This window comes from Paramormyrops kingsleyae, chromosome 9 (genome assembly GCF_048594095.1).
Source record: "Paramormyrops kingsleyae isolate MSU_618 chromosome 9, PKINGS_0.4, whole genome shotgun sequence".
Taxonomy (NCBI): domain Eukaryota; kingdom Metazoa; phylum Chordata; class Actinopteri; order Osteoglossiformes; family Mormyridae; genus Paramormyrops; species Paramormyrops kingsleyae.
The window spans coordinates 5,442,492-5,463,603 of NC_132805.1; the positions used below are offsets into that span (position 1 = coordinate 5,442,492).

Below are 21,112 nucleotides of genomic sequence, written 5' to 3' on the forward strand. Positions count from 1 at the left end.
ATGCCTTGCAACGAAAAAGTTCTTGCATGACTTATTAAAATTACATTTGTTCGCAGTCCATTTAATCTGTCATCTTTTTTCTTGTTCTGAATCTGTTTAAGGGAAATCCTAAAGGAATTTTAAGCAAAAATGGAGCTTTGAAATAATGAAACAATGACTTGAATTATATCATAATTATCAATATATGCTGACATGAAAAATTATTGTGATAAAATATTTTGCCATATTGCCCAGCACTGGTACTCGTAGAGTGTTTAATGGAAAATTTGTGGTTATTCTCATTTGCGTCCAATAAGTATTCAAATGACAATTATTAAAAAACCACTATTTATATTGTAAATCCTTTACATTTGTTTTTCATAAGAAATCAAGCATTCTGGATTTCAGTATAAAGATTTTTTTCCGATCCATAACTTAAGATGATCTCCCAAGGATAGCTGGCAGTAATATGGTGGCCTCTCACCTCTATTGTGGGTTTGCATGTTTTCCATGTTTGTGTGGGTTTCTTCCTGAATTTGAAAAGCTAAAATCTAAATTACCCATAGTGTGGGTAGGCATTTCAGGGGTAGGCATTTCAGGGGTGGGCATTTCAGGGATGGGCATTTCAGGGGTAGGCATTTCAGGGGTGGGCATTTCAGGGATGGGCATTTCAGGGGTAGGCATCAACCCTGTGCTGGACAGATAGTTATGGAGCATGAATTGGTCTTATAAAAATAAAATGAAGCAAAACAGACTATTCTGTTTTAAACCTGGAGCTTTTGTGGAATTTCTGACTTTTTTTCCCAACACTGTGGAATTATTTAAAATTACTAACAAGAAAAGACAGGAACACTGACTTAATAGATTTCAAGAATTCAAGGATTTTATTTGTCATGCATAGTCAGACTATAACCTGCAGCTAAATTAAAGGTGGCCAACTCCGCCATAATAAAAAATACTTTAAGGCATAATAAAGAACAGAGCTATACTGGAAAATAGTACAGAGATGTGCAACATAGTACAAATGAAGTGCGAGGTGCGTAAATATGAAGAAAATGTTTAACAAAGATTGCCAACTCTCCCGCATCCTGTGTGAGTCAGACTCACGCCCACGAAAGAAATCTTACGGCAAATCTATATTATTCCATTATAAACCTAAAATTAGCTGCATCTAAGGCGTTGGGAGTAGTTTGCAGACCCTACAGACTATTCACAAGGTAATAAAACTGTTACCTATATATAAATGTGTGCAGAGTTGTTTCGAATTGAAAATCCCACGGCAGCTAGCTGACCAAAGTCAGTAACTCTGGTTAAATTATAACCATCGGTTAAGTATTTAGAAAGCTGCTGATGGCCTGACAATGGAAGCTCCTTCTGAGTTTCTCAGTTCTCCCGCAGCAAAAGCCAGGTAGAGAGGTAGTTATTTGGGCGGGTGCTTTTCCATTTTTGGCGCTTTAAAGTATCCAGGTCTCCAGCTCTGGGTTTCTCAACCGTTTGATTTGCGTACTAGGTAAATGCAATCTGGTCCGTAATGGGCTGCGGCTACCGGATCCCAGCCCCCCCCGGTCGGCCGCCGACACGTAATGGACAAGAACTTGGCCTTGTGGTTGGAAAGGTTCAGAATAACTTCTATAGCCGCCGATTATTTTAACAAAAGTCCCCATTAATATTAAGTCGATTTCTTCCTTTATGGGAAAAACAAAATTAAATATAAACATGGCAGAATGTTATCACCTAAAGACGACCTACAACACAACCGGCTTTTTAATCAATCTGCAACCCACCACAAATCCTAAAACACACCTTAAAGCGCAAACAAACGCTATTCCACAGCATCACGATTAACGTTGTCGCAAGTTTCACACCAGGAGTCTAAAAAGAAATGTTATCAAACGAATCAAATCCCTAAATTACAATCAAACGATTATTAAAAGTTTTATTAAATCGCACAGTACTGTGACACCCTCACTAGACACGACCTCAAAGCGGACGGGTGCATTATGGGATATCTGCACGCGCAGACCCCGGAAGTTCATTGAGGGCTGCAGTTACGTCTTCGCTCTCGCCATGGTTTGACTGACGCATATCAAAACGGACTTAACACATTTTCCCGTGGATTGCTTAATTTGAATTTTTGCTAGATTTTTTATTTATCTTCAACGTCACCTTATAATAACTGTCAAAATGAATGTGACACTCGCTGTCAAGCAGTATGTCTCCAAAATGATAGAAAACAGCGGGCCCGGAATGAAGGTTTTGTTGATGGATAAAGAGACGGTGAGTGTTTTTTCCCTTCTTTTGCGCGTTTATGTTGTAATATTGAACTGTCAGCTATTATCGCAATTCAGTCACCCTTTAATGAAATATTTTTGAAAACACACTTTCGGTGAAATGTAAATGGATACGCATAAACCACCATGCAATGAAAAACAGTTTAATTCAGGGGTAAATAGCTACTGGAATACGTCGAAACATAATACTTTCATGTATGTTTGCGATAATAAATGTCAGAGAATTGCATTAAGAAAATGTTCATAAGCACTAGGATGACAACGAATCCCTAACAGGTTGAAATTACCTGGAAAGCAATACAAGTGACGTAGTTGATGTATTGGAGCATCGAGTAGGTTTGGGGTGGGTTTGTCGCAACAAGAGATGCATTACAACAGGAAACTTGCATGATCTGTAGCCCCCAGCAATGAATTATTTATTCTTTACGAAATATCTAAGCTGCGGTCTGGTGCGTATTTACCGGCAGACGAGCATCGTAAGCGTGGTTTACACACAATCGGAGATCCTGCAGAAGGAGGTCTACCTCTTTGAGCGGCTTGACTCCCAGAACAGGGAAAATATGAAACACCTGAAGGCGATCTGTTTCCTCCGTCCCACCAAGGTATGCCGATGAAGTTCGTGCAATCCATAGAGCTGTCTGTTCATTAAAAGTGCTACAACATGTAACGTGTCTATTGTTTATTTACAGGAGAACGTCGAAAACTTGATTCAGGAACTTCATCGGCCGAAATACAGTGTTTACTTTATCTGTGAGTGCTGTCAACTGTAGTCAATCACTGTCAGCTGAAGCTTCATCTGAGAATCTTGTTTGTTTTTTTTTTTGCATTAGTGATCGATATATTTCTCCCTCCATTATACAAATTATGGTTTGATTTCCTGTGTTTTCATGGTTACGTAGTGTATAAAAAGGAAACAAAAATGTCAGAAAGTGCTCAGACATGGCCTCCAAAACAGAACCACTAAGATATGAGATCTGTTTTCGATTTAAACACAAGTGTATATATCCTCTGTCTGCTGAATCTTTTGACTTAACAGTATCTAGTATTACATATGCTCTCATTAGTGAAGATTTAAAGTTTTTCTGAAAATAGATTACAATTGCATAACCTTCCTAAAAGGATGCATGTTGACCGTTCTCATCAGTTTAATGAAATGTCCTTGTAGATTTCAGCAACGTCATCAGTAAGAGTGAAATAAAGGCACTGGCAGAGGCCGACGAGCAGGAAGTGGTGGCGGAAGTACAGGTTTGTCTGTCCATCCGATCTGTGTCCACTGCCTGTCCCACACTTTTAGTAATTATAACTGCTGATTGTGAGAGTGCCTGTTCTTATAGTCGGTCTTTGTGGGGACCCTTTGCCATCTTCAAATACAGTATCATGTGAAAATCTTTGCTCCCGGTCTGAATTTTAAAAATATTAATTATGTGCTTACAGAATGTTAAACCAAATATTATTTGAGGCAACTTGAACTTTAGTCACTTGTAAAGTTATGCAACACCCATTGTCCATTTGAAAAGTATCTTGTGGTCATGTGCAATGAAACGCCGATCCTGTACTTACTGATTAATAGTGCCAGCAACTTAAAAGCATTTTGGCCCACTCCTGTTTGCAACGCTGTTCCAGATTTTTCAAACGAGTTGCAGTTATGAGTTTACTTGTGTTTTTAGGGAACTTAGGTCTCCGGTTTAGCCAGTCTATATGTAAATTCTCTTGTTCTTCAAGGAGCAATACCTTGATCCCTTGTGGCTTAGCAGGCTAAGCTGCTTCGCTCGTGATCGGAAGGTTGCTGGATCGAGCCCAGCCTCGGCAGAATAGTCGCATGTTTGTGGCCCCTCGAGCAAGGCCCTTAACATGCAGCCCCATGGGTGCCACAGATGTCTGACCCCTCGCTGCAACCCCCAAGCTTGTGTCTCAAAGAGAGTAGGATGGGGTAGGCAAAAAGAGAACCCCCCCCCCCCATACATGGGGATTAAGAAAATATCACCATTAAATGACTTTATAGATGATAGGTCTGATATTCTCCTTTAGAACCTTATGGTGGATGTAGCATTCATAGTTCTTTCAAGTTGTGGATGCTTTCCAGGTTCAGGACACCACCATTATTATGACATTCTTAGTGAGGAATTTAACATTTGGTTTTCACCAGACATGTTGGAGAGAATGTTCATGTCCATCTAAAAAAAAAAAAAAAAAAGGACGACTTTCAGCTCCTTTACTTATAGAACCCTATTTCACACACCTTGAGGAACATACAGCTTGTTTTGGAGTCGTTCTTTCCACTTTGTTTTTCCAAAGGTCACAAACGGAAATGAAAAGCCTCAGTTGGCTACTCAGCAGGTTGAGCCTGTAGTGTTTGCATCCAAAAGTGTGGGATTTATCTGTGTAACAGACACGCTTCTTCTTTTCATGGCTGCAGGAATTTTACGGCGACTTCATTGCAGCAAATCCTCACCTTTTCTCCCTCAACCTGCTGGGTGTTGCCAGGGTAAGGAGGGTTTTGCAGATTCAAGGGAACTAGAGGGCTGTGCTGAATTATTACAAAGTGTACAGATACACATGTAGGTAAAAGTAAACGATTTTGCTTGATTAAATAGCATTCAATATTCTCGGGATGATTATTGCATGAAAATGTAACCCAAGTGCCGCACCGGTGATTGCAGCATCGTTTTCCTCCCTCAGGGTCGTAGCTGGGAGCCCAGTCTGCTTCCACGCTCTACTCAAGGTCTGACGTCAGTGCTGCTGGCTCTCAAAAAGTGTCCCATGATTCGATACCAGCTCTCCTCTGACATGGCCAAGAGGCTGGCAGAGAGCGTTAAGGTGGGTCGTCCAGACACCCCAGTCATTTATAGGGTGCACTTCATGCCCGTATTCCCCATTCATAGCGGGCACCTTTTTCCTGTATTTCCCATGCAGGGTGCAAATATACATACATATATCTGAAAACCAGACTGGATTCTGACTACTGCTTCATTTCCTTAAATATTTAATGTTTAACTGAAACCATGCACCAGATGTTAAATATTTATCCTGTATTTTTTGGTTGGTGGCTTATTTTTATAGCTTCCATTAATCACTGCATGGTTTAAGGTGTTGTTGGTGGCTGTGACAAAGTTAAAACCGTAGTCGTGTGAGCCAATAACATCTACCTGTAACATACGAACCAATGGCGTCGGCCAATAACAAATGAGCCAATGGCATTGAGCAATAATAAATAAGCCAATGACATTGACTGCTGTGTCATTCGTGTCTTTCAGCAAATCATCACTAAGGAGTATGAGCTTTTTGACTTCAGGAAGACAGAGGTGCCTCCCCTTCTGCTTATCCTGGATCGCAGTGACGATGCCATTACTCCTCTGCTCAACCAGGTCTGAATTAGTCGACCTGCTCAGGACATGCATGGATTCTGGATCCATAGTGCACTTAATTTTTACTTGTGTCACAAAAGATAAAGTACTTCTGTCGCTATTAATTTATAGTAGTTATTTGGTTGGTAAAACAATTCTATTATTCAATGTCTTTATAATACTAATTATTTAATTTATTTAATGCTTTCACTGGTAAGGTTAAGAAAAATATTTGAAATAAAGCTGACATGTATTTGTTGAATTGTAGCTTCAAACATAATTATAATATTGGTGTGATTGTTGGTTATATGTGGTGGATTTTCTCTGAATTGTTTCCATTATTTATTCATTTTCTCTGCACCCCACCTTTAGGCCATGATCAGGGCTAGTCAGTGAGTGCATCTCTGCAATTTACATTTCTGTTGTCCTCAGTTAATACACAGTATAGGCCACTAGAGGTCAGAATTATCAAGTGAGTCATTTCAGAGCTGAAATGGCCTGCATTTACACTTTACTGAACTGGCCTCTGGGGCTTAGCCACGGTTCTGTGTTTATGCTCCCCACAGTGGACGTACCAGGCTATGGTGCATGAGCTCTTAGGCCTCAACAACAACCGCATCGACCTGTCCCGGGTTCCAGGCATCAACAAGGACCTGCGGGAGGTGGTGCTGTCTGCTGAAAACGATGAGTTCTACTGCAACGTGAGTGAGGCCAGCAGAACCGCTGTGTTATTTCTCTCTCTAACTACTAAAGATATGCAGTTAGATGAGATGGCGTCTCAAAATTGCCGGTATTGTGTCGTCTGCATGTGTGTAATCTGTACAGGATGTAACCCAGGTAATGAGCAAGTGGTTACAAGATGGATGGGTGGTTGGTTTCAAAATACTGAAGTATATGAAAGCAGTGGCTGCTCCATGATTAGATCCTGCAGCATTTTCAGACCTAGGTTTTGTTTCAACCACCCAGCTGAGTACTCAGTGAATGTGACTCTTTTTACTCAACTGGTTGTTTGAAACAAAATCTTGATCTGGATTTGTACATTCTGGACCTGAACTTCCCACCTGTGGCTGTTGGCACAGTCCGGTGATCAGAGCCACTCTTGAGTGTGCCATTTGGGAATTGCAGTAATAAGGCACATAAATGAAACTCCCGATTCTGCTTGCAGAACCTGTACCTGAACTTTGGGGAGATTGGGACAAATATCAAGAACCTAATGGAGGATTTTCAGAAGAAGAAACCAAAGGGACAGCAGAAGCTGGAGTCCATTTCAGACATGAAGGTGAGGGGGCTCTGCTACCAGCACTGGGATGAGAGTAAGAATCCCACAGACAAAATACCCATTAAGCGTTACAGCTGATTGTATCAGGCCATTTGTGGTTTTTGCCCAAAGGCTATAAAAACAAGTGCCTATGTCAAGAGATTGCTGGAGTCTAGTGCCACCATGATTGCATAGATCCATATTTATTTACTGGACATCCCAGACATGCATAAAACACATGCCTGATGAATTACACTTGCAGCATAATGGCGAAAACATCAATATCCGTGCTGGTTTATTGCATGAAATATTAATATGCCTGTCTCATTAGTCTAAAACCGCAGGATATGCAATGCTGAAGTAAGACTGATGCACCCTCTTGGTCTCCTGTAATGATAAACAGAGATCGTTTGATAAGCTCTGCTTCTCTCCGGTCAGGCCTTTGTGGACAACTACCCACAGTTTAAGAAGATGTCGGGCACGGTGTCGAAGCACGTGACCGTGGTGGGCGAGCTGTCGCGGCTGGTGAGCGAGAGGCAGCTTATGGAGGTGTCAGAGCTGGAGCAGGAACTGGCCTGTCAGAACGACCACTCCAGCGCGCAGCAGGTTAGCAGTCTGCACGTCTGGCTGAGATTGCATGCTAATTGTGCGGAATATCTGCAGTGGTATGGCTGCTGTCATAATTCAGATCTCACTCATACACACAGAAATACTGTCCGTAGCATGATTTATTCATGTGGGTGTGGAAAAGCTTTTAATATTTTCACTCCCACATACACACACACACACTATCGGCACTGTCTTGCAGCCTGGTTAGCCTTCCCTAAGGGAGGCTCGTGCGATTGTCCTGCAGCCTGCAGCCTCCCCCTTCAGCTGAAACGGGGTTTTGACAGCGAGTGTTGGAGAGGCATTGGGTCCTAACAGAACATACGTACTGGAGACTGATATTTCTGCCCGTTCTCCCCTTCATGGGCAATTTATTCTCAATAGAGTGGAGAGCTCATACAGTTAGTAGTACCTTTATGACCCCCCCCAGATGACTGAGCTCGGCTCAGGTCCTCCTCAGCCAGGGCCTCCCTTTACAGCACCTCTTCTGGGGACGGTGCAGCCCCCAGCTAATGGACGGGGGGCTGCCCCACAGCACACAGCCTTTAACCAGGAAGACCGACCACTGCTGCACATTCACTTTTCCATCTGCTGTTCCTCCATCCAGCTTCATTAAACTGAAATTTCAGCGTGTTGTTTGCTCTTGTTTGTAAGGCACTTCACTGACACTATGCTGCCACATATAAAGCAATTCAGGTTCCGTTTGTGTCATTATCTTATAATTACCGCAGCTGGCTGACGATTCAACTGTGTAATGGACACCAAATGTTTTAGGGACTCATAACCTTCGTTCTACCTCTGTTACAATACAGGACAAAATAGGAATATTATTCTTTTTAGCAAAATACTTTTTCTGGGTGTAAATCTGTCAGTACATCAGACTGGATGCACTGGCATTTGCACCATTGTTACCGGGGGCTGCTTCAGCATGAGGACAAAGTGCACACACTTGGGTGCCAGTAAAGGGGGGGGGGGGGGAATTTAAGGTTATGACTTGTACGAACATAAATGGGATTAGTGACGCACTTCTGGAGACACAGAAGAAAGAAAAACTGATGTGGAATTTGCAGTGACCGAATGTAGCAGCACTTAACAATGGGGGGGGGGGGGCTTCCTAAACTTTGTGACCACCCATGCTTGAGTGTCTCACGTCACAGGCTGGGAGAGTGGAGGATTGTGGGAAATTTTGGGTGACTCAGTGACTGGAGAAAAGGGGCAATCAGAAAGCGGTGCAGAAGCTTGAGAAGAATGGGACACTTGTGCTTCCATTGCCCACTGGTGCCCTTTGTGGTTTGTGTCAGGGCCTGGGAACTGTGAACCCCTCCTCACTGGAACTTTGGAAAGGTCACCATGACTTCTCACACAACTTTTGCCTTCATTTTTAAGGATTCTTTAGTATTACAATTCTTAGTCATTCTGTGAAGCACAAGGATAACTAATCGTTGTTTTAGGTGACATGTATGTAACAACATCACTGCTGGTTAGAACGATCCTTCAGATCCTAAAATGTCTTTGTCACCTGTGTCTTCTGATTCCACAGTTGAGGATATACCATCCAATCAAGCATTACGGTCTTCATTCTTATTTCATTTTTGTCGTCCTTTTCCCGTGCTTCTTCCTGTTTTCCCATGCGCAGTTTCTCTGGCTTAATGAGCACTTCCGCCCCCCCCGTTCCCTTCAGAACGTCCGGAGGCTCCTGCAGAACCCCAGAGTGTGTGAGGTGGATGCCGTGCGCCTGGTGATGCTCTACGCACTTCGCTATGAGAGGCACAGCAGTAGCAACCTGCCTGGCCTCATGGAGGATCTCACCCGGAAGGGCGTCTCTGAGCGGTACCGCAAGGTGAGAAGCGTGATGCCCGGTGCATTCTGGGAAACGGGGGATGTTCAGAGGACCATGCGAAAGCACTGATGTGGGATGACTCCACTTTTGCTGGTCCTTTTTTGGGTAACATTTTTGTACGGTCTACTCCTTAACCATTATTAAACCGTTACTACTGTGTTATTTCTGAGTATGCTTACTAACCCATTGTTTTTATATTTGCAAATGACTTACACGCTGCTCTTACCCAAGTGCAGTGGTCCTTAGTTACCAGGAGCAAGATATGATTGTAATATATTTCTACATTTTTGTTTTTCTTTCTACTAATATATTATCAAATGAGTAGTAATAGTGTATTAACAGTTAAGGAGCAGACCTTAATCTAAAGTGTTATTGGGGCCGGTACCAGACCAAATCTGATGGACCGGCCCAAGATTTTCATGGGGGGGGAGATATGGACCAAAAACCATATCTCAATATTCTTGGACAGAATAGCGATTCCCGATATATATGTGTGTGTACACACACACACAGACATATTCACGGTGCCATTCAAATGTTTGGAGAGACATACCCACGGAAATGTAGAGAACAGTACAAATAAACACTTCTAAATACATCAAAACTATAATATAACACGTATGAAATTATGTACTGACCAAAGAAAGTATTAAACAAAAATGATATTTTTTGGGGGTTGGGGGGGCTTTTTTAGCTGTTCTGAAGGAGGTCCCACATACATACTGAGCTCTCATTGGCCGCTTTTCCTTCACTCTCTGGTCAAACTCCTCCAAAATCTTTTCTACTGTGTTTAGGTCAGGTGACCAGGTCATGTGATGCGACACTATCACTCTCTCTTGTAGGCAGCTTGGTGTGTCCAAACTTTGGACTGGTAGTGTGCAAATATACTACTATAACTACCCTATAACTACACTTTCCATTATTGCAACCAGGAGTCTCAAAATAAGCACAAACATAAGCTCTAACTAGGTCTAAATCTGTGTTGCATGTGTCGAGTAAAACAGCCTGGAAATAAAACCCTTTCACTCCACATTGTCTACCAACAGCATTTTTAATCTGTTTATCATGACAGCTTACTGATCCCACGTGGGGAAATTCTCTTTTTGCCTCCCCCATCTTGCTTTCCATGACATAGATACATATGTAGGTAGGAGCAAACCTGGCAGTAACGGCCAGCTGAAGGCCCATGGACACACGACAATTCTGCCAAAGCCGGGCTCGACCCGGCGACCTTCCGATCACAGGCACCGAGGCTCTTAAAACAGAAGGCAGATGTTTATGAAAAACTAAAATCTAAACCTAAAAGATTAGATTAGATTGACGTTATTAATCCCACAATGGGGAAATTCCTTAGAAACAGCAGCAATAATACTTGGCGCTAAAAACAGAAGCCTGATAACCATTAACCGTGTGCGTAATAACTGAAAAGGCCCTTATTTTAAGTTATTGCTGTTTGACAAAATGAATATTGCAAATTACTTTATTTTTAACCTATGAGCCGTTTGTCAATGTTTTTAAACGAAATGAACCTCCATCAAATTCCCCGTGAAACGCTAAGTGAATTGGTTTGATTTTCGGTGTGGATTCTGAGAGTGTATGCAACGTCACAATACCACACCATACCATCTTTATTTATAAAACACTTTAAAACAACCATAGTTGACACAAAGTGCTGTACATTGGAGCACTAGAGACAGAAAAGAAAAACAAAAACATACAAAGTCAAAGTCCTCATGTTTTTTACATCCAGGGAGGAATACTATTGGTTTGTGTTTAAACCAATTCTTTAATGTAGCCCTAATTTTAACGCAGAATAAAAGTATCTTGATGCCATGGGTATTGTATTATCCTAAATCTTGTTTTGAAAATATATCAATATACTGTAGAAATTTGACGGTATAAGTTATTGATGGGCGGGATGCCGATGCTGAAGTGTAGAATAAGCAAATGATCTGTAGAAAAGATTGGTTTGTTTGTTTTAGAATGAATAGTTATATTAAAAATAAAACTGAAATAAAAGATGGTGTCCCTAGTGGATGTTGCTGGGGGGCATGATGGCTCATTTAGAGGAGCACGGCCCATGAGTGCCGTCCCACGACGCCGATCATTTTTTATATTTTTTATTTTTATTGACTGATAGCTGCTGTTGCAGTTACCTGGGTAAAGACTGTGTTCTAGCGTCGTGTGACTGTGTTTGTGACTGTGTTACAGATGGTGCAGTCTGTGGTAGAGTATGGCGGGAAGCGTGTTAGAGGAAGTGACCTCATCACGCCCACAGACGCGGTGGCCATCACCAAACAGTTCTTCAAAGGTCTCAAGGTACAAGATGAAAGTGTCTCTATAGCATATTTGCAAAATGTTCTCAGAGGCGGGCAACTGAGCTTCTGGCTTGCTGATCATTTTTGTTGGTTTGCAACCCAAGTAGATAAACAACTAAGCCTTTAATAATGTCCCTCAAAGGCACATTATCTTTTTTTATGTGTTAGTTTATTACTCTTTTTCACATTTAATGGCTACAGTGACTGATTTGGGGCTGAAGGGGTCACTTATTTACATCATTAAAGGAGTGTCAGTATCTGACAATGTAGTGGGTCTGTAAATGAGGACGATCCCGCTTCTCTAACCCTATGTCCGCCAGGGTGTGGAGAATGTGTACACCCAGCACCAGCCCTTGCTGCACGACACCCTGGACCAGCTCATCAAAGGCCGCCTTAAGGACAGCCAGTTCCCCTATCTAGGCCCCAGCACCCTCAGAGACAGGTGGGCACTGCCTTCAACTGCCATCGACTTTCATTGCTGCATTAAAATGCTTTTTTTTGCTTGCATATGCATTGAAAGACCCACGTTTATTGCATTCATTCAGGTGAACTGTGCGAGCGTTTGTCTCCGTTCCTGTTTTATTTCTGACATCGCTAATGCATATTATCTGCCTTTATGGATTTTTTGTACATTGTGTTTTGAATCCTTTCTCGTAATTTGACCTGCAGGCATTCTAGTAACAGAATAGCAAGATGATGGTTCGGTGTGTATCTGTAAGAACAGGCTCAGCGGATAAGATGTATCCCTCCCCGCCTTAAGTGTGACACCTGGGCGGCTGCCCGCCTGCTGTGTCACAAATAGTAATGGAAACTCCCCCTTTGCCTCGAGTTGTTTGTTCCCGGCGCTCCAGCTGGCTCTGCAAACACAATGCAGGCCTGACAGTCTCTCAGCCTTGGTACTCCAAGCCTGTGTCCCCCTGTAAGGTGGGGGGGGGGGGGGGTTGGAATTCACTGGCCTGTGCTACGACGGGGTCCGTGTCGCTCAGATATGTTATCCTGCAATTCGCAGCCACCGCCAGGTGATGCACCCCCCCCCATCCTCTAATTCTTGATCCCCCGCCCCACCTTCAGCTACGTGTGGCCCTTTGGACAGTAGGGGAGGGGCTGGCTAAAATAGACTGGGGAGAGTAAACAGCCAGTCTGTCACAAACATGGAGTCTGGCTAGAGGACAGCTTCTCTCACCCCGGTCTATGGGCACCGACGCATCCTCTGCAGCCGGCATTAAATGGGTCGGCTCTGCTCCCACATTGACTGAGCACTGCAGATGCGGGTCAGTCACACTGTGACACATGTGGCTTTCAGCTGACTGGGCAAAATCGTTCCTTTGACTGTGACCTCAAGATAGCGATGGAAGGAGGAGGGGAGGGGCTGACAGCTGAGGGAGGGGTGCCCTTTGGCCTGGCACCCTGACCTTTAACCTCATCGTGCACTCTTGCACTGAAGCGTTGATGCTGATTCTGGAAGTTACTTTCCTTTACCCGCCCCATCACCTGTCCGCTTCCTTTCTCGGCAGGCCCCAGGACATCATCGTGTTCATCATCGGGGGGGCCACGTATGAGGAGGCGCTGACTGTTTACAACTTTAACCGCACCATGCCGGGGGTCCGCATCGTACTTGGAGGGACCAGCATCCACAACACCAAAAGGTCAGCTATAGTGGCATGATGGTGACTGGCCGTGTGCTGCGGGGAATGCGCCCATGATCACAGACGTGCGGTAGCTGCTTGGCAGGTGGACATTTAGGGCCGTCCTGCACTGCAACTGGGCTTCCAGTCGGCAGGCATCCGCAGGCCACATCCCTCCTCCCTCCTCCCTTCTCAATTTCTCTTTCCGTTTCCATCTTCTTTCATTTCTTTAATTCCCACTTTATTTTTCTTTATTTTCTTTCTGCATTACCCCCCCCCCCTCCCCCATCTGCTCCCTGCACTCAGACCCATCAATGCCCAGTTGTTAGAGCAGCAATTACAGAAATGTTTAAGAGGGCTTTTGGTTGAAATCTCCAGGCCAGGAGCCAAGGGTGAGGGAGGTTATAAGAGGCAGCTGGGGGGAGGGGGGGGGTGTTGAGACAGCTGCTGGGACACCTCGGGCCCCCCCCCCCCCCGAGCCCTGCTGAGAAGGCCACAGCGTTGGGTAGACTGCAGAACCCAGCCAGCCGAAACGGCACCTGTTGGCGAAACAGCGATCACCGTGGGAACAGGGCTGACGTGTGTCACCTCAGGTCTGCCACTGCGACAGCTTGCACCCAGTCTGATGTCAGCGCACATGCTGGGGGTTTGATTACCCCACTTGGGGCCACTGCATGTTGCAAAGGCTCAGCGTTTCCCCCAGAAACGTGCCACATGGGGGGGGGGGGGGGGGTGAAAGCCATCCAATTTAGACATGGCTCTTTAGGAGCACTGCTGCCAGATAATTGTTTAAATACACTAGAAATACAGTAGGGGACAATCAGACCGATATCGGTGTCACTTGGCAGGGAGAGGAACCTTCCGGAAGGTTTTCCATGTGCACCGGAATCTGGTGTTTGTTGTTGCGTTAGGCGTAAACAAAGGTGAAGGCTGATTTAATGCCAGTCCAGCAGCTCCGGTGATTGTTGGCGGGGGTCTCAGTGACCTGCTACCTTCCCAGAGGCAGGTGGAGCCCATTCCCATCCAGGGAGACCCAGAGGGAGGGGGGCGTGCAGGTGGGTCGGCTTCACCGCTCTCGTGCTCTGGCAGCGAATGAGCAGCCGCACTGGAGGAGGAGCAGGAGGAGCAGTGCGCAGCGTGTAATTAGCGCTCGCTCTCTGATTGTCACGTGGCATAATGTGAACCGCGTGGCGGCACGTGGACGGGACCTTGCAGCTGGGCCTCTGGGTGGCGTGCAGACGGCAGCGGGAGCCTCCGGCTTGGCACCCGGCACCCGTGCGCACAGCTGTGCCCTTGGCAGGGATCCATTCCGGTGCCGTGCCGAAGCGCTGGGGGAGAACCGCCCCGAATTCCGGCTGGACGGGCTGGCTGTCCTCCATCAGCGCCGAGCACCTGACGGCCCGTTGTTCCTCCGAGCGATACCCGTCGATGCCCCTTTTCTGGGCCTCGTTTAATACCAACGAGCCACGCGTGCACAGGCACGTGTGTGTGGGGGGAGGCGGAGTCACAGGAATATCCACACGCGTCATGCCCGGCTGCTTCCCTCTCCTGGAATGAGAACACCTACATTCTGAGGTTGGAATTCACAGAAATATGGCTCATTTGAAATATAATATTTATACATGCATCAATTATATATGCTGATGTAAATCAACACTTCATATTTTATGTACTTTTACAGATGCCAGTTTAAGCCATACTTCATATTTTACAGCTGGCCAATACTTTGAAGTATTATGGCATCGTGAGTTTCAGCTGATTGTATTTCGCAAGAGAAAAAGATGATTGAAAAATGTACAAATGAAAGAAATATGAATGATGGCATGAAGTACAGTGAGGCTCAGCGTATCAGGACCGTCTCTCTTCCCCGATGAGGCCATGCGGGTCCCCTGATCTGTCCCCTAGGCGTAGGGGGTGTGTCTCTGCCCCACCTTCGCTCCCGTTGGTCCAATGAGGGGAGCGCGTCCGCTGACCTCTGTAATATCCTCCAATAATACCACCACTCCCGCATTTTAGCCTCATCTTCCTGTTTTGCTCACAATTGATTTGAGACTGAGGCTAATTTATTATACCAGTCTCTTGTTACAACAAATACTAGGGCTTTTTGTCCCCATGACTATGAAATATATATATATATATATATATGTGTGTGTGTGTGTGTGTGTGTATGTATGTGTGTATTTATATATAATATGCTTATGCCAGTTGCCAGGAAATGCACTATGACTGTGTTAGTACAGAATTTAGACACAAATTAAAAAAAGGCACGAGGGTAAAATGACGCACATTGTCGTTTTGCTCTCTACATATTCCTGTACGTGAGAATTGGGAAGCAGAAGCCTCACTTATTTAACTGCTGGCAGCTATCGCCAGTCACAAATCACACGCTTTGTAGAAAATGCCCCGTCGTATCTGCTGGTGCCCACACAGAGGAAATGCGCACATGCACCCTATCGGCGGTGGCGAGCCGTTTCGGTGCCGGCCGCGTTGGTATAGCATCGCCACAGCCTCCGCTAACACACTTCCTGTTCTCGAGCTCAGTCTGGCCAGCTCAGGTTCTAAAATTACAGGAAGGTTGCGATATCACTGTAAACAGAATGTTTTGCCATGATCCATCTATGTTTGGGCGGCATCTAATTTTTCAATCCGTCCAGACGTATGTTGTGGTATACGGTATTTTGACTATTTTCAAAAGCAAAACTGATATTTTACATGTTAATAATAAAATTTCGCAAAACACCCCCAACATACCATCCTATTACCCAAATCAAGGTCCATCTCAAATCTCTAGGCTCGGCTTGCTTTGCGCCTTCCTTATTGGACGTTGTTGCCTTTGTCTTCCTGATCTGGGGCCTCTGGGTTGGAAGTAGCAGAAAATGGAAGCAATGGCTGCAGGAGAGGGAGGAGTCACAGGTAGCGAGAGGCCTATCTTCCGACGCATGTAACGGCTGCAGGAGAGGGAGGTGTCACAGGTAGCGAGAGGCCTATCTTCCGACACATGTAACGGCTGCAGGAGAGGGAGGAGTCACAGGTAGCGAGAGGCCTATCTTCCGACGCATGTAACGGCTGCAGGAGAGGGAGGAGTCACAGGTAGCGTGAGGCCTATCTTCCGACGCATGTAACGGCTGCAGGAGAGGGAGGAGTCACAGGTAGCGAGAGGCCTATCTTCCGACGCATGTAACGGCTGCAGGAGAGGGAGGAGTCACAGGTAGCGAGAGGCCTATCTTCCGACACATGTAATGGCTGCAGGAGAGGGAGGAGCCATAGGTAGCGAGAGGCCTATCTTCCGACGCATGTAATGGTTGCAGGAGAGGGAGGAGTCACAGGTAGCGAGAGGCCTATCTTCCGACACATGTAATGGCTGCAGGAGAGGGAGGAGTCACAGGTAGCGAGAGGCCTATCTTCCGACACATGGGGAGGAGCCAAGCAGGTCAGGATAAACAAAGCCTAAATTATGAATGGATATGCAATCCAATCTGTGTGTTACACATAAGCTGGGGTTAAATCAGATGTACACTGACGGTTAGCATGTTAAGTGATCCCAAGGTAATGCATGATGGCAATGCCTTCCGTACATTTCAGGGTGATGGCTGAGAGAAGCGAGCGGGCTATGTTGATACAACTTTTCTACATTTAAGGATTCGCCTATCAGATGTGAAGATTAGCCAATGTGGTGAATGAGGTTAAAAGGGGAGGGGGGCAGTGTCATGTGACAGATTGGGATATTGAGTTTCCTCGGAAATATGGCACATTTTGTCTGGTTTGACCCTTAGGCGGGAAACGAATGGGGGAAGGCGGAGCGGAGCGGAGCATCTCTTCTGATGGGCTGCTGTATTATTGATAGCCGTCTAGTGTTGGGTGACAAGGTTGCTACAGTCTGTTGGGTGCACGCACACATTTGCACAGACAAACCACATGCCAACCCAGCATAGGCGCATGTGTAGAGAGTGAACTGTGCAACTGTGGGCCCCTGTTGGAGCACACGGCTCTAAGTGTCACCATATGCTGTTCCGCAGTGAGCCTCTGTAATCCAGGTTTGCACAAACCCCCTCTGTCATCCCTACAGATTGCCTTTTAACACTTTCTCTCCCTAATGCATGAAATACAGGCACATATGAAGTGGAAAGTTCGGCCTACATACAGTGCTTGTCGCCTCTTTCTGCCATGTTATTTTTAAACCTTTTGCACGGTTTCCTACGCATTTTAAGTAACTCATTCCGGTTCCCACCAGTTCCTGTAATTTACTGATAATACCGACTAGCTAGGTGTCGCTGCCTCTCCTAGCAGACAAGCAATCAGTTCCTAATATTTTCTGTTGATTTAATGGATCATGTCTAGAATATGAAGTTTAAAATTCACCAAACACCCAGAATATCCTAAAGCTATTACACTCAATTTATTGATCCATTTATATTTCTGTACAGTGTTTGTATGAACCAGATGTTTCTAATGGGTGAATTTGATGGATGGATAATGTCAGCAGTGTGATTAAGTCGTACCGCCGGTTGTGGTTTCCCTCATTTTTTTTGCTCTGGAGGGTTAAAGCACTGAGTTAAATGTAAGCTGATTGCTTTGGCTTCTTTGGAAAAGCACAGTACTGATTGCACAATCATGGTGATCCCATATGCTCCCTTTATCTAATCACAATGCTGCAGGCGTGTTCACATCACACCGATGTTCACATCACACCGATGACCTTGAGGACCCAACCTCACAAATTAGCATCCAGGCAATCAGAAGCGACATAATTCCATAATAATGGAATCGAACATCTTGAGTTCCAGACCTTGCTTGCGATCTGTTATTCAGTCCTAATTATTAAACTGTCCTTTATGAAAGAACCCACTAGTAAGTGTTTGTATGTTTCCCCTCCAATCCGCCATGTAGAGAGGGATGTTTTCTCAAGGTTGTCATTCGGGAAATGCGATCACATGACCATTTTCGTCACAACACAATGTTCCAAATACAGGTTAGTTAGGGCACGTTTGCTGCAGCAGTGTGAATGTGTACAAGCTGGCCTCGATACGGATTTTCCTCCTTTGCTACAGCCACTTCATGCTATCGCATTGTGTCCTCCCAAGAAAATTGCTTCCAGTATAAAGTGGTAATGAACTGGGATCACTGACACCATTTTTCTCAGCTAAATAGTTTAGTTGACTAGAAGGTGTCCAATGCCTACAATTCTATACAGGTCATGATTTAACACTGACTAGACTGTGCCCCATTCTTGCTGTTGTGGGTGAGACGTCCTCTTTATCTCTAATGAGGACTGAGGGCTGTGGCGAGTTTGCGGGGGAGGCTGCCCATTGTTCTGCTGTAATCCCGGAGTACCGTGATACACCATGGATGGCACCCTAATGCGTTTTTAAGTGTTTCTATTTTTCCCTGGATTAATGTTCTACCCCTCCAATGAGATTACGCAGCGTAACTCCCCATAATGCTCTCAGTGCCTCACAAAGACACTGTAATCCTGTAGTGGTTCCCCCTCTGGACTGCTGTACATCTGATATCTATCACTTGGCTGCGTACCATGGACCAGCAAAGTGACCTTTGTCTCGGAGATTCTCCCATTGACACAGTGCCTCTGGGCATTGGAGCTGAGTAGGTCTGCGCGTTCGGTCGTGGGATTAAGCCACGCGTAGAAAAAGTAGAATGAATCTGTCTTTCTTCGGCACTGGCTTGGAGTGCCTCATGTTCTGACGTTCGATACATGAACAAAGCTCATTTTTCCTAGAGAGGCATCTATCCTCCAGTCCACCTTGGAATGGACTGGCAAGTCCGCCTGCATTGCCAGAGGTGTCAGTAATATTTACTAACAGTTTTGTGAGAGCTCAGAGGAATATGCGATACTTGGAATTGTGCTGGATGTCCAGGAAGTGAGGTGAGTTTAACAGCACACACTGGACATAGAGGCAGAACCATGAGTGGATATCAGTAAGAGACAGATAGAGGAGGGAAAGGTAGACAGTGTTAAATATGAGCCTCTCAGACACATTGGGAAACAATGTGTGCAGCTTAGCTGAGTTTTTTTATTTTTTGTTTCATTTAGTGAGCAAAATGTGAGCTAATGATTTTGGTTTGCTGCCTTTGCGTCTCTGTATACGAAAGACCTTATTTTTTCAGGATCAGAAATTGTCAGCATAAGCAAGATTAAGTGACATACATCAGCATGAGGTGATGTTCTCAGAATTGCATGTGAAATGGAAAGCATGAAACGCTAGCAGATCTTTCCGGATGACCTGCTACCCGAGGTTCAGTGTTGTGACGTAGCTGCTCCATGTCCATTTCCTAACAGTTTCCTGGAGGAAGTAACCTTAGCCACAGGTTCGAGCCAGAGCGGCGAGAGAGTGCAGGGGACCAGCCGCCTTCCCAGCCGGCGCTGATGGTGACATCGCTGGCTCTGGACCACATCGTATCACCACAGATCCAGTGCTGTGCACAGCGCCACCACATGGCCCTCGGGCGCTATCCCACTGCTCAACAAATCTGATATTTCTTAAAATGGTTTCCTCCATCTGACCGAACATGTTAAATTACACTTTTTGTTCGGGGGAAGTACTACTTGACCACGCCTATGAGAAGGGCATGATATTTGGAAGAAAGTGCTCCATTGTGGTGTATTTGACTGGTTTTCTGCAAAATGGATCAGAAGACACCTTCTACAATGTTCCCCGATGCTGGCTGGTGTCAGTCCTCTCTCTGTCTCTCTACACCATGCAGAGAAAGGCCCAGTACAAATCAAGGCAGTCCATAGACACTGGTCTTACGGCTCTGAGGATTCATCATGGTGCACGGGCTCTAGAAACTACAGAAAATGGTGGGGACATCACAGGTTCACCTGCAATACTTCCCTGCACTGCAGAAGTTGGCAGCCAGAGCTGGGGAAGTTACTCACAAAAGTAATCCATTACAGACAGGTGGAAAGTTCAGGTCCGGAAAGCACAAATCCAGGCCATGGTTTTATTCCAACTAAACAGGTTAAGTACTCTATGACTTTCACTCTTTATACTCAACTGGTTGGTTGAAACAAAACCATGGTTTGGATTTGTACTTTCCAGACCTGATTTTTCCACCTCTGTCTGTAATGGATTACTTTTGTGAGTAACTTCCCCACCACTGTGGGCAGCATATCTGGGGGGTGTGTGGAGCGTTACCTTGGGGTCCCACAGACATCTGCTGCCTGTATAACACAATGCTATTCATCTTGAATCGCTGTCCATGGCAACATGCATTTAGAAATCACAAACCATTTTATATATACACTACTAGATTTACATTTCAAACCAGCCCAGTACACATCATTCACAGCTGGTGGCCATTGCACATGTAGAGCCCTGTTAGTGCTCCCCTAAACTCCAGACAGCTTATAGCGGTGAACATTGGTAAGTTTTATATGGGAACACATGATAGCACTCCTGGAAAAGAACCTGCATTTTAGGTTTGCCCAAAACTTGAACACACGTCCCATAAGTACACAAATTTTTGCACATCCAAAGCCACGTTTGATCGTGTAAGATGTTTGTCATTGCAGTGTACAGTGTGTGTCTGTCACGAAATAATCTGCTGTAATTTAATGTTTTTATTCAACTAATAAATGTAGTAGACTTGTGCTATTGCAAATCAGTGGTCATGGGATAAAAGAAGTATTTTTTCCTCTTGTAGTTTCAGTTCACTTTTTTTCCCCTCTTCTGACCATTTGACATAGACTCACCCCTCTGTCTCTAAGCTATCTATGGAGCTTCAGAGCTCTGTTTTAATCTCTCAGTAAGTATGGGGTAATGTTTTCCTTTCAACAGTGATGTCGAAATCATTTATGATGCATGTACTTTTTCTTTAAACTATATATGGACT

At 44.9% G+C, this 21,112-nt stretch overlaps 1 protein-coding gene across 1 annotated transcript; it reads left to right on the forward strand.

Moving 5' to 3' along the window:
• Positions 1 to 1,986: 1,986 nt before the first annotated feature.
• Positions 1,987 to 20,922, forward strand: vps45 (vacuolar protein sorting 45 homolog). Its single transcript, XM_023801419.2, has 15 exons — positions 1,987 to 2,256; positions 2,738 to 2,872; positions 2,960 to 3,020; positions 3,436 to 3,515; positions 4,687 to 4,755; positions 4,950 to 5,087; positions 5,525 to 5,635; positions 6,181 to 6,315; positions 6,780 to 6,893; positions 7,311 to 7,478; positions 9,160 to 9,318; positions 11,530 to 11,637; positions 11,957 to 12,078; positions 13,151 to 13,282; positions 19,557 to 20,922. The coding sequence occupies exons 1-15, from the start codon at positions 2,164 to 2,166 to the stop codon at positions 19,642 to 19,644; spliced, it is 1,713 nt and encodes a 570-aa protein (XP_023657187.1). The 5' UTR covers positions 1,987 to 2,163; the 3' UTR covers positions 19,645 to 20,922.
• The last annotated feature ends 190 nt before the right edge of the window (positions 20,923 to 21,112 follow it).

Bases quoted from the DNA above. Each gene is read 5' to 3' on its own strand.
- vps45 (XM_023801419.2), top strand. From the start codon at position 2,164: ATGAATGTGACACTCGCTGTCAAGCAGTATGTCTCCAAAATGATAGAA. The intron at 6,894-7,310 runs GTGAGGGGGCTC...CTCTCCGGTCAG, and splicing joins AGTCCATTTCAGACATGAAG to GCCTTTGTGGACAACTACCC. The intron at 11,638-11,956 runs GTACAAGATGAA...TATGTCCGCCAG, and splicing joins AGTTCTTCAAAGGTCTCAAG to GGTGTGGAGAATGTGTACAC.